This window comes from Chiloscyllium plagiosum, chromosome 10 (genome assembly GCF_004010195.1).
Source record: "Chiloscyllium plagiosum isolate BGI_BamShark_2017 chromosome 10, ASM401019v2, whole genome shotgun sequence".
NCBI classification, from domain to species: domain Eukaryota; kingdom Metazoa; phylum Chordata; class Chondrichthyes; order Orectolobiformes; family Hemiscylliidae; genus Chiloscyllium; species Chiloscyllium plagiosum.
This window is the reverse complement of record NC_057719.1, coordinates 89890862-89906960: the sequence shown is the minus strand read 5'-3', so window position 1 is coordinate 89906960 and position 16099 is coordinate 89890862. Positions and strand designations below refer to the sequence as shown.

The following is a 16099-nucleotide window of genomic DNA, read 5'->3' as shown; positions in this document are numbered from 1 at the left end:
CTTCTTCAATGCTATGAGGGTTTCTGCCTCTCCCATCCCTAAAGGCAGGAAGTTCCAGATTCCCACCACCCTCTGGGTGAAGACATTACTCTTCACATCTCTTTTAAACCTTCTGCCCCTTATTTTAAATCTATACCCCCGATCGCTGATCCCCCAATCAAGGGGAAAAGTTTCTTCCTGTCAGCCCAACCTATGTCCCTCGTAATTTTAGAAATCACAATCATGTTCTCCCTCAATTGCTTCTGCTCTAAGGAAAACAACCACTGTCTGTCCAATCTCTCTTCATAACTGAAACTCTCCAGCCGAGGCAACATCCTGGTAAATCTCCTCTGCACCCTCTCCAGTGTGATCACATCCCTCCTATAATGTGGATTCCAGATTTGCACACAATACTCTCGCTGTGGCCTAACCAATGTTTCATACAGTCCTAGCATAATCTCCCTGCTCTTAAGCTTCATGCCCTGGCTAATAAAGGAAGGTCGTAGAGTTATACAGCACTGAAACAGACTCATCAGTCCAACCAGTCCATGCCAAACATGATCCCAAACTAACCTAGTCCCACCTGCCTGCTCCTGGCCCATATCCTTCCAAACAATTCCTATTCATGTATCCAAGAGAAACTGAGGACTGGCGATCAGAGTTGAGAGTGTGGTGCTGGAAAAGCACAGCAGGTCAGTCAGCATCCGAGGAGCAGGAGAGTCGATGTTTCAGGCAAGAGCCCTTCATCAGGAATGAGGGGGTAGCCCGAGGGGACTGAGAGATCAATGGGAGGGGTTGGCCCTGGGGGGAGGGTAGCTGGGAATGTGATAGGTAGATGAAGGTGGGGGATGAAGGTAATAGATGAAGTCTTCCAATTTGGCACCGCCCTCTTGAACTCTCCCACCTGTCCATCTTCCTTCCCACCTATCTGCTCCACCCTCCTTTCCGACCTATCACCATCACCCCCCACCTCCATCTATCCATCGCATTCCCATCTATATTCTGCCCAGCTCCACCCCCTCCCATTTATCTCTCAGCCCCCTTGGGTCACTACCTCATTCCTGATGAAGGGCTTATGCTCAAAACATCGACTGTCCTGCTCCTCGGATGCTGCCCTGACTGGCTGGGCTTTTCTAACACGACACTCTGCAACTATTCACGTATCCATCCAAATGTCTTTTAAACGTTGTAATTATGCCCACATCAATCACTTCCTCAGGAAGTTCATTCCACACATGAACCACCCTTGTGTAAAAAACTCACCTCTTATGGCTTTTTCAAATCTCTCTCCTCTCACCTTAAAAATGTGCCCCCTCGTCTTGAAATTCACCATCTTGGGGAAAAGGCAACTTCTATCAACTCTATCAGTGCCTCTCATTATTTTATAAACTTCTATCTTGTTACCTCTCAACCTCGTATGCTTCAGTGAAAAATGTCCCAGCCTATCTAGTCTTTCTTTATAATTCAAATTTTCCATACCCAGCAACATCCTGGTACATCTCTTCTGAGCTTGATAATAGCCTTCCTATAACTGGCCGGCCAGAACTGGGCACAGTATTCCAGGAGAGGCCTCACCAATGTTCTATACAACCTCAACGTAACGTCCCAATTCCTATATTAAAAGGACTGAGCAGTGAAGGCAAGTGTGCCAAATGCCTTTTTAATGATGTATATATGGTCCTACTGTTCATCATATATATCCTTGCCTTGTTTGTCCTGCCCAAGTGCATCACTTCACATTTATCCAGATTGAATTCCATTTGTCACTGATCAGCCCATGTAACCAGCCTGTCTAAATTCCCCTGTAATCTAAGGCTATCTTCCTCACAATTTACCACCCCATCAATTTTTGTACTCATCTGTGAAATTAATAGTCACCCCTCAAGTCTAAATCATGTATATGTACCATAAACAGCAAGGGTCACAACACTGACCCCTGTGGGCCATCACTGGACACAGGCTTCCAAAACCCCTATCTTCGTTCCCCTTAGCCAATTAGCCAAATTTCATTGGATCCTATACCTTCAGATCAATTTCTCTTCTGGGACCTTATCAAAAGGCTTGCTGAAGTCCAACGAGACTATACCAAAAATATTTCCTCATCTACACACCTTGTCACCTCTTTGAAAAATTCAGTCAGATGTGACTTCCCTTAAACATTGACGAATGCTCTTGACAAACCTCTGTCTCTCCAAATACAGCTTAAATCTATCCCTCAAAATTGCTTCCAATAGTTTCCCCACCACCAAGGTTAGGTTAACTGGCCTGTAGTTTCATGGTTTATCTGTTCTTCCCTTCTTGAATAATAGTACCACCAGTCCTCAGGCACCTCCCACGCATCCAGAGAGGAATTGAAAAATTTTGCAACCGCCCCCCAGCTATTTCCCTCCTTGCCTCATGTGAAACCTGGGATGCATTTCATTTGATCCTGGTGATTTATCTACTTTTAAGCTTGCCAGACCACACAGAACCTCCTCTTTATCTATGCTAATTTCCTTAATTATATCACAGAACTTCTTCCTATTGTCCTTCTCACTGTGAACACTGACCCAAATGTAGGGTGCAGTTGGCAACATTTGGCTCCTGAGTACAGGGCTCAATCACGCATGGTTCGTGATTCATCATTGTCTTTCCAGCTTGGTAACCTTTTTTGCTTGGTTTCCCGGAGACTCCTCCTGATGTCTTACTGTGGGAGGCTAGGGTCCCAGGTATCTCCATCTCTACTTCATCTCCAGTGGTGGCATCAGAAGACAAGCCAGGAGCCCATCGGTCGACTCGGAGCCAGGACCCAACAGTTAATTTCCAACATCAGAGGAGCCTAGGGATCCGTGCAGTCACCATCTCCAGTTTGGAGGTGGCTGTGGAAGTGACGATGCCGATGACAGTAGAATAGGAGCATGGTTTCACTCAGAGGGTGGTACGTGTATGGAATGAGCTGCCAGAGGAAGTGGTGGAGGCTGGTACAATTGCAACATTTAAAAGGCATTTGGATGGGTATATGAATAGGAAGGGTTTGGAGGGATATGGGCCGGGTGCTGGCAGGTGGGACTAGATTGGGTTGAGATATCTGGTTGGCTTGGACGGGTTGGACCGAAGGGTCTGTTTCCATGCTGTACACGGGTTGGACCGAAGGGTCTGTTTCCATGCTGTACATCTCTATGACTCTATGACTCTATGACTCCAAGAACAATGTTAGATGGCGATGACTAGAAGAGCAGAGAGGGTGAAATCAGTACAGAGGGAAAGATGAACATTTGAAGCTGTTTCAGTTTTAGTAATATCAATTTAATATTAGTTTATTCAGTGTTTTATCATTTGTACAATTTGTTCGATAATTTATTTTGTAATCCAAGATGGTGCTGGAACATGGCAATGTTATCCATTTTTCACTGTACCTAGGGACAGATGACAATATATTAAATAAATAAATAATAATGACTTCCTCCGGCTCCAAACACAACATACCATTGTGCTCCTTAATGGATCCTATTATTTCTCAAGACTTTTTTTTATTCTTTAATGTACCTGCGTATCAAGTCAGGATTTTCTTTAATTTTATTAGCCAGTATCCTTTCAGGTCACCTTTTAGATTAGATTAGATTCCCTACAGTATGGAAACAGGCCCTTCGGCCCAACAAGTTCACACTGACCCATCCAGACCCATTTCCCTCTGACTAATGCACTACAAACTCTATCCACCTGAGTGGCAACCTTCAAAGATCTATGTACATAGACCCCAAGATCCCTCTGTTCCACCTGACTACTAAGAACCCTACCATTAACCCTGTATTCCGCATTCTTATTTGTTCTTCCAAAATGGACAACCTCACTCTTGGCAGGGTTGAACTCCATCTGCCACTCCTCAGCCCAGCTCTGCATCATATCCAAGTCCCTTTGCAGCCAACAAGAGCCCTCCTCACTATCTACAACTCCACCAATCTTCGTATCGTCTGCAAATTTACTGACCCACCCTTCGGCTCCCTCATCCAAGTCATTAATAAAATTTACAAACAGCAGAGGACCCAGAACTAATCCCTACAGAACTCTACTTGTAACTGGGCTCCAGGCTGAATATTTACCATCTACCACCACTCTCTGCCTTCGACCGTTTAGCCAGTTTTCTATCCAATTGGCCAAATTTCCCTCTATCCCATGCCTCCTGACTTTCCGTATAAGCCTACCATGGGGAACCTTATCAAATGCCTTACTAAAATCCATGTACACTACATCCACTGCTCTTCCCTCATCCACATGCTTGGTCACCTCCTTGAAGAATTCAATAAGACTTGTAAGGCAAGACCTACCCTTCACAAATCCGTGCTGGCTGTCCCTAATCAAGCAGTGTCTTTCCAGATACTCATAAATCCTATCCCTCAGTACCCTTTCCATTACTTTGCCTACCACAGAAGTAAGACTAACAGGCCTGTAATTCCCGGGGTTATCCCTATTCCCTTTTTTGAACAGGGGCACAACATTCGCTACTCTCCAGTCCCCTGGTACCACCCCCGTTGCCAGTGAAGACGAGAAGATCATTGCCAACGGTACTGCAATTTCCTCTCTTGCTTCGCACATAATCCTAGGATATATCCCGTCAGGCCAGGGGGACTTGTCTATCCTCAAGTTGTTCAAAATGTCCAACACATCTTCCTTCCTAACAGAAGAAACGTTAATTTACCTATATCCCACAGGCCACTTCCCTGAAGGCTGATTTTCTGAGTGGAGCTGCATCTCTGGCACTGAGGATGGCCAGACTTAGGTTTGGGGTTGAGGGTGGAGTGGGTTGGGATCTTGTTGTTTTACTCATTTCATGAGATGTGGGCGTCGCCAGCTGAGGCCTGCACTCACCACCCAACCCTCGCTGCCCTTTGAGAGAGCTGTGGTAATCTGGTCTGGACACTGATGTAGGATTGCAAACGGCGGGTGTACTGTCAGTCTGACAAGCCAAGAGAATCAGTACTTGTTTCGAACAGAATGTTGCTGATGTGAAGGCAAAATGTTATCTGCTCCATAGCTATCTGTTAGCATGCACTGACCCTCCCTTCCTTCCTGCCTGGGTAAGGATCCGGATTTTGCAATCTGATTTGCACCGATTGCGGGTTCCGTGTGCAATTGGGTGGGTCCATTATTCTAACGTGTGCAAAAAATAGAGCGGAAATATAAAAACAGACTTCTTGCCTCAAGAGATTGAGAGAGTTTGGAGCTAGCTACGAGTTGGTGTGACGGTGCAGACAAGTCCAGATCAAACATGCCCAAATGCCCGAAGTGTGGAAAGGAGGTGTATTTTGGTGAGGAATGTCACAATCTTGTTGCTTTGTAAAACATCTTTGGCTTAAATGTATAACTTTCTCAAACTTTACGAGGGGTGAATGCATCTTCCACTTGTCTCTGTCTCTCTCTCTGTGTTGTGTCCTGTGCCACTTGTTGGTGACTGGGATCGCGGTTTTAATGGGAAGTGTTCTGTGAGTGACAGTGTCAATTTGCTGCTGGGTTTTTTTTCCTCGAGAACTGCTGCTTTTTTGTTCTCGGGACTGGGACACTGGCTCCCTTCACGATTCTGGGCTGTCCGTTTGCATTTCGTTTGAAGGTGACGTTAGAAATTTAGAGAAAGATCCGTCAAAATCCTTTTTCTTTGAAAAAAAGAGCAGATACAATCTTTTCGGCGTGGTGTTAACAGGATGCGACATTCGGCTTCCTCTCTGAGTGACTGAGCGAGAGCAGTGCAGATGAAAGTCTTCAGGTTTGTTTGTCATCTGAAAGCATGACAGGCCAGTGTAACAGCCCCCCTCTTCTGATCATCCATGCAGAGATCAAGCTAGCAGGCATACTGCCAATCTATACGATTGCATGATTTAACCTTGATTAGATTAGATTCCGTACAGTGTGGAAACAGGCCCTTTGGCCCAACCAGTCCACACTGACCCTCTGAAGAGCAACCCATCCAGACCTGTTTCCCTCTGACTAATGTACCTAACACTACGGGCAATTTAGCATAGCCAGTTCACCTGGCCTGTGGGAGGAAACCCACGCAGACATGGGGAGAGTGTGCAAACTCCACACAGACAGTCACCTGAGGCTGGAATTGAACCTGGGTCCCTGGTGCTTAGAGGCAACAGTGCTAACCACTGAGCCAACATGCTGCCTCATGTTAAGGTTCACTCAGTGCTCAAGTTATTCCTGAACGTGCCCAGACCCTCCTGGACCAAACTGGTGATTTATTCTTAGGGTAATCCTTGAAACTATTCCAAGTCAATGTGACATGGGTTTGGACACCTTAGGCTATTTTATTTTGTGCTGCCTCTTTATTTCTCCTGCAACACTAAAATCTTCATCTGACCTCTTGCGAATCCCTGATTTTAATCACTTCATCGTCACCTTCAGCTTCCTGGGAACTCAGCTCCTTCCCTGTACCTCTCGGGCTCTATCTCTCCTTCCTCCTTTCAAACATTCCTTCAAACCTATCCCTTTTGAGCAAACTCTTTCTCCTGACCGATCATCTCGCAGTCTCTTTTTTATCTCTTTTCCTGATTACCCTACTGGAGAAGGATTTTGGACATGTTTCCTCTGTTGTACAGAGATGATGCAATTTGTTATTGACATGGGTTACTGTTGTCATCCTGTTAGTGGCTGTTAATATTTAAAGAAAAAATTAGAACATCCTGCAATTGACTCTCAAAAGTGTACCACAAGATTTTATGTTCTAAACAAAAACAAATTTTGTTGTATATTAGAAAGAACTAAACAGTAAGTTCTAATAATTTAGTATCAGAGGATTGTCTTGTAAGGTATACCAGCACCATCCTCATGTCCTGTCCTATCTGTCAATCTTCCTTCCCACCTATCAGCTACACCCTCCTCTCTGACCTATCACCATTATTCCCACCTCCATCCACCTATTGTACTCTCAGCTACCTTCTCCCCAGCCCCACCCACTCCCATTTATCTCTCCACATCCCAGGCTTCCAGCCTCATTCCTGATGAAGGGCTCCTGCCTGAAATGTCGATTTTACTGCTCCTTGGATGCTGCCTGATCTGCTGTGCATTTCCAGCACCACTCTAATCTTGACCCGAATCTCCAGCATCTGCAGTCCTCACTTTCCCCTTGTAAGGAATAGACTCAACCAAACCCAGAGAACGCTGGAGAAACTCAGTGGGCCAGGCAGCGTCTGTGGAGAGAAAACAGAGTTAATGTTTTAAGTCGAGTGATTATTTGTCAGGACACTCTCCCCACTGATGCTGTCAGACCTGCTGAGTTTCTCCAGCGTTCTCTGTATGTATGTCAGATTTCCAGCATCCACAGTATTTTGCCTTTAAGCTTTAGACTCAGTTCTTGTCTTCACTGGCCCAAGAGTGACCTTTTTCTTACAAAATCTTTTTAAGATTCATTCCATGTCCCTGGGACTAAGTCAAAGGTATATTACAGCTTTCGAGAATTCCCTCTGATTTCACACTAACGTTGGAGATAGTCACCGAGGTACAATATTTCTTCGGGGTCCCTTGCATTGGCATTTTGCAAAGTCACCCTCCACCTTATTATGAAGCTCACTCCTCATGATTTCCCCACCTCCCTGTGACCCCTGCACATTGATTTGAAGCTTCAGAAATCACCCTTGTTTTCCAGTAACTCACTGGCCATCTTCAAACTGCTACTATCTTGATTCCTTCCAGAGCTCCATCAGCATTAATGTTTTCATTAAGTTGACAATTGTACATTTCTCCATTTAGCTTCCAGCAGAACAAGCCCCCCTGTCACTTTTCTTATACTGAATCCCAGTTCCCATTTGTCCTGGATGAAGATATGGTGTTTAATTTAACCATGGTTTAATGGAAGCGGTCTGATTTTTCAATGCTGTTCTCTCTCAAAGTGAACCCTAGTACTTGTTCTGGAATATCAGAACAGGAGGAGGTCATTTGACTCCTCCAGCATGGTTTTACATTAAATGATGTCAGAGTGATTTATTATGTAGCATTGACTCAGCTTTCAGAAATGTACCCATTTCAGGTTTAAAGTAAACAATCAATTTAGTTTCCTGTACCTACGCAGAACAGAGTTTGAATCTTCAAGTATCCTTTGTATATATGGTTCCAAGTGTTGTGTGTGAAAGATCTGGTTCGAAGTTTTGGACAGTGTCTGTCGGGGAGGTCCCTGTGCTGCACTGGGTAATGTCCCTGAACACTTGATCTCGGCTCTGATTGTGGAACTTCCTGACCAAGCCACACCATGAAGTCGAACAGGCTGAGCATTGATGCAGGAATACTGCTAGTCGGTTGTTCACAGGCACAAAGTGTCTCCTGGTCATCCTGACCATCTAATCTCACTGATGGGATGATCTCAAGGCAAGGCAGAAATTCTGGGCCCCGCCCTAATCTCTGACCCGGGCACAGTTGGCCCTGACCCCGGACTAGGGCACAGCTTCCCTGGTCTGACCCCAACCCTGTCACAGCAGCCCTGACCCAGGTGCAGTTACCCTTACCCCTTATCTGGGTGCAGCCATCTGCCCCTGACCCTGGCACAGGCACCCTGCCCTGGGTACAGCCATCATGCCCTTAACCCAGGCACAGACACCTTACCCTGGTCCCTGACTCCCAGCCACAGTGATCCTGCTCTGCTCCCTGACCTGGGCACAGCAGTCTCTGCCCCTCAGTATCCCCAGAGCCCTGGCTATCAGGCTGTGATGTTCCTTACTCCTGTGTCCCACGTTCTGAGTTCAGGTATAGTCCAGCTGGGAATGAAGCAGAGTTTGTGGTATTAGCTCTGCACCTGTGTTCTCTCCTCCTCTCCATATAAAGGCTGGCATTCTGTTAGCTTTTATGATTATTTCCTGTATCTGGTCATGACATTTTAATGGCCTGTGTCCCACAAATCTTGCTCTGATCCTCCACAGATTCAGCACTATCACCATTTAGATATGCCCTCATTTGTTATGACTGCAGAAACCTGTTTGCAATTGTAATACATGTTCACCCAAACTATGGCCGTTAAGTGTGAACAATTTGTGAATCCATTACCCCTCCAGAGTCTCCTATTCAGACTGTCTCTGAGCTCTTCCTCCTTCCAACTAAAAATACACAGCCTCACATTGACACCCACAGAAACTCAGTCACCAGTTACACACCCATTGCATTAACATTGCCTTGTATTAGTCCTTCCCCATTGCCAATTGCACTCGCTGACCTCTGCAATGTGTGGAATAGCTCCCACTCCCATCGTGTTTCTCAGTGACAGAGGAATCATATAACCAGATCTCATTGGTGAGAAAGCTAAACTGAACTAGGAGGAATGTTGGATTTACATATTAGCTACTTGTCCTCTGTAGAATGAGGAGTGAATATGGGCAGAGTGTTTAAAACCTGCTTGGCATCTGACCCTTGTGTGTTCCAGGTGTGTAGATTCAGATGGAATCAACATCCTCTAACTAACTATTCTGGTTTCTCTTTTATTCATCAACCAAGTGGCAATTGTGGGCACAGTGGTTAGCACTGCTGCCTCACAGCACCAGAGATCCAGGTTCATTTCCCGCCTCAGGCGACTGACTGTGTGGAGTTTGCACGTTCTCCCCGTGTCTGCGTGGGTTTCCTCCGGGTGCTCCGGTTTCCTCCCACAGTCCAAAGATGTGCAGGTAAGGTGAATTGGCCATGCTAAATTGCCCGTAGTGTTAGGTAAGGGGTAACTGTAGGGGTCTGGGTGGGTTGCGCTTCGGCGGGTCGGTGTGGACTTGTTGGGCCGGAGGGCCTGATTCCACACTGTAAAGTGTTCCAATCTAATCTAATTGTGTGTGAGGGTAAAACGAGAGACATAGAAAATAAGAGCAGGATAAGGCCATTCAGGTAAGGATGGCAGTTTCCATCCCTAAAAGGCATCGGTGAACCAGTTCGGGTTTTCTGACAATTGACAATGGTCATCATTAGATTAATGATTCCAGACTTTTATTACATTCAAATTCTACCATCTGCCATGACAGGATTTGAACCCAGGTCCCCAAAATATTACCTGGGTCTCTGGATTAATAGTCCAGTAATAATACAACTTGACTATCACCTCTCCTTGAGCTTCAACCATTTTCTGTGGCAGAATCATAGAGTCATAGAGATGTACAGTACGGAAACAGACCCTTTGGTTCAACCCGTCCATGCCACCCAGATATCCCAACCCAACCTAGTCCCACCAACCAGCACCCGGCCCATATCCCTCCAAATCCTTCCTATTCATATACCCATCTAGGTGCCTTTTAAATGTTGCAATTGTACCAGCCTCCACCACTTCCTTTGGCAGCTCATTCCATACATGTATCACCCTCTGTGTGAAAAAGTTGCCCCTTATGTCTCTCTTGTATCTTTCCCCCCTCACCCTAAACCTATGCCCTCTAGTTCTGGACTTCCCCACCCCAGGGAAGAGACTTTTTGACTATTTATCCTATCCATGTCCTTCATAAACCTCTATAATGAGGTTTATAAAATCATGACCCCTCAGCCTCCAGGGAAAACAGCCCCAGTCTATTTAACCTTTCCCTGTAGCTCAAATCCTCTAACCCTGGCAACATCCTTGTAAATCTTTTTTGAACCCTTTCAAGTTTCACAACATCCTTTTGATAGGAAGGAGACCAGAACTGCATGCAATATCCCAACATTGGCCTAACTAATGTCCTGTACAGCCGCAACAAGACCTCCCAACTCCTGTACTCAATACTCCATAAAGGAAAGCATACCAAACACCTTCTTCATTATCTTACCTACATGCAACTCTACTTTCAAGGAACTATGAACCTGCACTGCAAGGTCTTTGTTCAGCAACACACCCCAGGACCTCACCATTAAGTGTATAAGTCCTGCTAACATTTGCTTTCCCAAAATGCAGCATCTTGCATTTATCTAAATTAAACTCCATCTACCACTTAAGTGCGTGAAGAGATTTCAGTCCTAAATTGCCTACCCCGCATCCTTCGATTGTGGCTCCTGGTTCTAGAGTCTCTAATCATTGGGAACATCTTGACTATGTTTACACTCCAGCTGAGTTCTGTTAGAAGTTTGTAGGTTTCTATCAGATTCTTCTGAACTCCAGTAAATATAGTCCTAACCGATCTAATCACTCCATGCGTCAGTTATTCCATCCCAGGAATCTGGTAAACCTTCATTGCCCTCCCTCCATAGCCAGAACATCCTTCCTTCGAGAAGAACATCAAAACTCCACACAGTACTCTAGTTGTTGTCTCGCCAAAGCCCTGTACAATTGCAGTAAGATGTCCTTGTTCCTGTCGCCATTTCCTGATGCCAAGATGGCCCTTAACCTCCTGTGTTGCAAAAGGTTTGTTCTTCTCAAGGGACTGTGGCCTTTTTAAAGCGAATAGGGCCCACCTGACAGAATCCTATGAAGAGCTAACAGTTCTTACGCGGTTACCAAACTTGTTGCTAAAGCTCTTGTGATGAGGGCGTTTTGTCCATCTCGTTGTAATGGTGATTTTTTTTTTTGCCACTTTGGATTCCAGCTGAGAAAGTCTCATACCATGGAAAGGATTGGCACAAATCTTGTTTGAAATGTGGAAAATGCAACAAGACTTTGACAGCTGGTTCTTTCTCTGAAGTAAGTTCTCTTTTAATTTGTATCCGCCTGCTCAGGAAAGGCACTGGTTATTGTCTCCTTCCCTCTTTAAAAAATACTTGTTTTGTGTTGCAGCACAATGGGCAGCCTTATTGCAGCACACCCTGTTATGGAGCTCTCTTTGGGCCTAAAGGTGAGAAATCTAGTGCACACATTTTAATGTTGGCTTTAAAAGTTGGATAGAAATGAGTGAGTTGCATGAAGCAGAAAAAAACTGAAAAGGATGGAAACTATGCTTAAACTGTAAGGAGACAGTGAGGTCTGCAGATGCTGGAGATCAGAGTTGAGTGTGTTGCTGGAAAAGCAAAGCAGGTCAGGCAGCATCCGAGGAGCAGGAAAATCAGGCTGGAGCCTTTAATCACAAATGAGGCTGGGAGTCTCAGTGGGGGTGTAGAGATAAATGGGATGGGCTTCTCCCCAGCCCCACCCCCATCCCATTTATCTCTCCACCCCCTGAGGCTCCCAGCCTTAAACTGTAAGGAGCCTTGTACAGGCTGCATTAGGAGCATAGTGTTAGGAAGGTTAGGAGGATACATCACAGGATCCCAGTGATCAATGGGTTCAGCTGTGAGAACATGAGGTGTCAGAACAGGGTGGGGTTATGTCAGTAAATTAGAGCGAGGCTCTTAATGCAGTAACATCATGAATACCTTTCACACAAATCTGTCCCTCAAAATCTTATGCACAATTGGTGCTGTGATATTGAATTGAGAAGCAATCTCCTCTTCGCAATTCCCCCATCCCTCCCAATCAACACTCCAGACTTCTGCCCGACCTTTTGAAGATTTTTCAAATATGCTCACCGTTTTCATGCCAATTCCGCAGCCAATCTTCACATAGAAAGATCCCACCAACAAAGATGCAGTAATAATCAGATTTTTTTCCCCACAAAACCAGTTGGTGGATAAACACTGGCCTGGAGACTAAAGAGAACCTCCCACTCTTCCTTGAAATAGCGCCAGAGGATCATCCTTGTCCGTGGAGAAGGTGGAGGTGGTGGGGCCTTGGTTGCACATTGTGTCAAAAAGACGTAGATGCAAGCTCCCAAGATAACACAAGGACCTGGTTCAGGACAATGCTTACAGCAGTATGACTGAGGTGGATTTTGACCTCATCGTCCTGAGGGGCAGAAACCAGTGGGGAAAGAAAATAAATCAGAAATCAGCAGGATTGAAAAAACAATGTTTGACTGATCAGTGAGGAGCTTTGAGCTGATCAGTGAGGGAAAGGGAGTTCAATGCAGCTGTGATTTCTTGGCCAGGTCTTGTGTGAAGCTAGTCTTGTTTCTGATGGTATCTTCCATCTCTTCCAGGATTTGGACATGGTGGGACTGAAAGCCACGCATATTCTTAAACACAAGGTACACAATGTAGAGCAATAATGAGTTCCTCTGTATTATATGTTGCAAATTAGTCAACAATCTCAATTCAACATGAAGTGCAATCCATATGTTTAGAAACAGTGTGATGCAATGGAGCTCTGAACGCTGCTGTGGAACTGATAAATAACATGGTAACAATAAGAAAAGGTTGAATCTGTGAAACCACCTGCTGCAAAGGATTCGACTTTAGAAAGGATGGTGGGGTCTTTGACAGGCTGCAGAGGAGAGTTACCAGGATGGAGCAAGAGGAGCAATGGGCTCCATTTTTGATTATATGATTTTTTGGGAGGGCAGAAAAGGGGAAATTTTAATAAAGGCTGTCAGAATCAAGGGAAAGTAGTTTTGAAATGGCAGGGACAGTCAGTATCCAGAGAGCAGTATTTCAGAAATTTGCAAAACAAACAGGTGTGGGAGGGAAGGAGAATTTTGGCGCAACTGAGAGCAGCTGTGATTTGGGAACGTGCTGCCCTTGGTGACAGATTAGACTGTCCAAGAGATAATGAGCTAAATGCTTGGGCAGAAAAAGGAATTTACAAAGCTACAAGGGGAAGAGGAGAGAAACTGGATATTGAGACTCAGAGAATTCTGTTCTACAGGTGGAAGATCCACAGTCTCTCACTGCCTGGAAAACTTCCAATATTCATTGATAAATGGCAGCAAGCTGATGATCATTGACTCAGCATAAAATAATCTACTAAATATAAAATCTTCTCCTCTCTAGGTTTACCATTTGCAATGACTGACAACAAGACCTTGGAAAGAGAAGAGGGAGCTCAGTTTGTGTATTCTCAGCCAGATTACAATAACTCTTGGTATCTGGAATTGCACACATACACTAGTATAGAACCTAACCTTCTCACAGCCCACTACAGGGTTTGAGCAGGCTTGTTTGTATAGAGTGAACAACCTGCCCAATGTGTACACTTCCTTTTTATAAAGGTAGCCACAGCGGCAGTCTTGGAGTGGGATTGGGCTTGGGGAAATTGAATTACTTTGTGGAGCAAGGTGGGAGTTAGAGGGTAATTCTACTCCTCTCCCAGAGATCGCCAAAGATGGTGGGATTCTGGCAATGTCAGTGTAACCTCATTGCTCCCCAATTACCAGGAGTTACTCACTTGTCATCCTGATTGGCTGAGATGATGGATGGATGAAAACTTGTTTCAAAGTCAGTCTGTAATCAACTTGTCATTCCTTTTCATAGACACAATAAAGGATATTCATTCTTAGAGTTGTGTTGTGATGTCACTAGATTGTGTTGTGTGTCACCCCTAGCTGGGGCAGTGTGCTGGAAACCAAGCCCCATTACTCCCAGAGACTTTGCAAAAGATTTTGGAAAGGACACAGAATTCCATAATTGCTCCATCTTTTTGACCCAGGTTGACAGAAAACATGGACCAGGTCTTTGTACTAAACAAGAATTACTACTTATTACAAATAATTCAATTCTAACTCCAGATAAACAATTATGAACCATTGACATGCAAATCAACTTGTTAGAACTCTAACCCATTTTCAAAATCCTTCCTCTGCATGCACATACAGACAGACCAAAAATACATGGATGTCATGGTGGGTGGGAAGACTGGGAAAGCAGTTCACAAGGTTTGCTGAGATGATCCTTTTACTGTTCAGAATGCTGCTTCTCAATTTTCTTTCTCCAGGTCCTTCTACTTGTTTGCAGAATGCTCAGGGTGATTGATTCACACTTACAAAAGCCTCTGATTTATTATGGCAATTGATGAGGGGAAATAAAGTGGCTGTCTTCAGGTTTGAGATACTTTCCACTGCAAAGTAGAAACAGCTCTTTCCCTTCTCAGGTCTGTCCTGAACACTCTCATCCCCAACCAGTTAGGAGTCAATCTCCGTTCTTGAGCAAGATTAGCCATAATTGGTTAATTAAGGAAGTTGAGAGTTGAAAGAAGTGTATAAGGAGGTAAAAGTCAATGATAGCCCCAAAGACTGACTAAATTCAGAATCCAGAAAAGAAGGATTAAAAAGAAAAAGAAAACTGAGGGCAAACTTGTGAGGAATATAAAAACTAACAGTAAATATATATAAAGGAAGAGAGAGGTCGAAGTGAACATGTGCTCCTTAAAAAATGAATCTGGTGAGATGGTTATGGGGAATGAAGAAATAGAGGGCTTAAACAGATATTTTGCATCAAAGTCCCCTGGCCCTGATGGCTTCCAACCTAAAGAAGATGTAATTAGTGACCAGGCTGTTCATGAGTGTTTCAAATAGTGAACATTACTTGATTGAGTTTAATGCAGTGGTTGTAAGAGATAAGCAAAGATTGAACAGTAGAATTTTGAATTTAAGTAAGGCAGACTTTAACGGATGAGGCAGAGACTATCCATGATAACCTGGGAAGGTAAAATAACAGAGGAACAGTGAAGAGTGCTATTCATAAACCGTTTTCACCCATGAGAAGAAAAGCTCCACCTCACAAAATAAAAACAGCCATGGACACCTAAGGAGGTGAGGGACAGAACAAAAATAAAGAGCTTATAAAAACACAAAGATCTCACCGAATGGGACAAAGACAAACAAAGGGTTTATAGGTGTGGCTAAAAAGGATCATGAAAGGAAACTCGCAAGGAATGTAAAAGAGAACTTTCATAAAGAGAAAGTGGTTGGGTAAGAGTACAATTAATTAAGGTTGAGAGTGGCGATATTTTCAATGTTTATGGGGAATGGCAGACATGCTGAATGATTATTTTGCTTCAATATTCACAGCAGAAAAGGAGGGAGCTTGCTGCAAGTCTCAAAGAAATTCACAGAAGATCGGGGACAGAGTTGAAATAAAATTAGCTTCAGTGAATCATCAACAATGGGGAAATTAATGGAACTGAACAGTGACAAATAGAACATAGAACATTACAGCGTATAAGGGAAGTTTCATATAAAATTGCCCTCACTTTCTAGATTAGATTACTTACAGTGTGGAAACAGGCCCTTCGGCCCAACAAGTCCACACCGACCCGCCGAAGCGCAACCCACCCATACCCCTACATTTACCCCTTACCTAACACTACGGGCAATTTAGCATGGCCAATTCACCTAACCTGCACATCTTTGGACTGTGGGAGGAAACCGGAGCACCCGGAGGAAACCCACGCAGACACGGGGAGAACGTGCAAACTCCA

At 44.5% G+C, this 16099-nt stretch overlaps 1 protein-coding gene across 1 annotated transcript; it reads left to right on the top strand.

Annotated features, from left to right (window-relative positions):
* The first annotated feature begins 5148 nt into the window (after nucleotides 1-5148).
* On the top strand, nucleotides 5149-14179 carry crip1 (cysteine-rich protein 1). Its single transcript, XM_043698374.1, has 5 exons — nucleotides 5149-5264; nucleotides 11460-11554; nucleotides 11648-11705; nucleotides 12885-12932; nucleotides 13675-14179. The coding sequence occupies exons 1-4, from the start codon at nucleotides 5225-5227 to the stop codon at nucleotides 12923-12925; spliced, it is 234 nt and encodes a 77-aa protein (XP_043554309.1). The 5' UTR covers nucleotides 5149-5224; the 3' UTR covers nucleotides 12926-12932; nucleotides 13675-14179.
* Nucleotides 14180-16099: the final 1920 nt, after the last annotated feature.

Excerpts from the sequence above, each read along its gene's own strand:
- crip1 (XM_043698374.1), top strand. The coding sequence starts at position 5,225 with ATGCCCAAATGCCCGAAGTGTGGAAAGGAGGTGTATTTTG. Across the intron at positions 5,265-11,459 it reads TGGAAAGGAGGTGTATTTTG|CTGAGAAAGTCTCATACCAT; the intron begins GTGAGGAATGTC and ends TTTGGATTCCAG. Across the intron at positions 11,555-11,647 it reads CAGCTGGTTCTTTCTCTGAA|CACAATGGGCAGCCTTATTG; the intron begins GTAAGTTCTCTT and ends TTTGTGTTGCAG.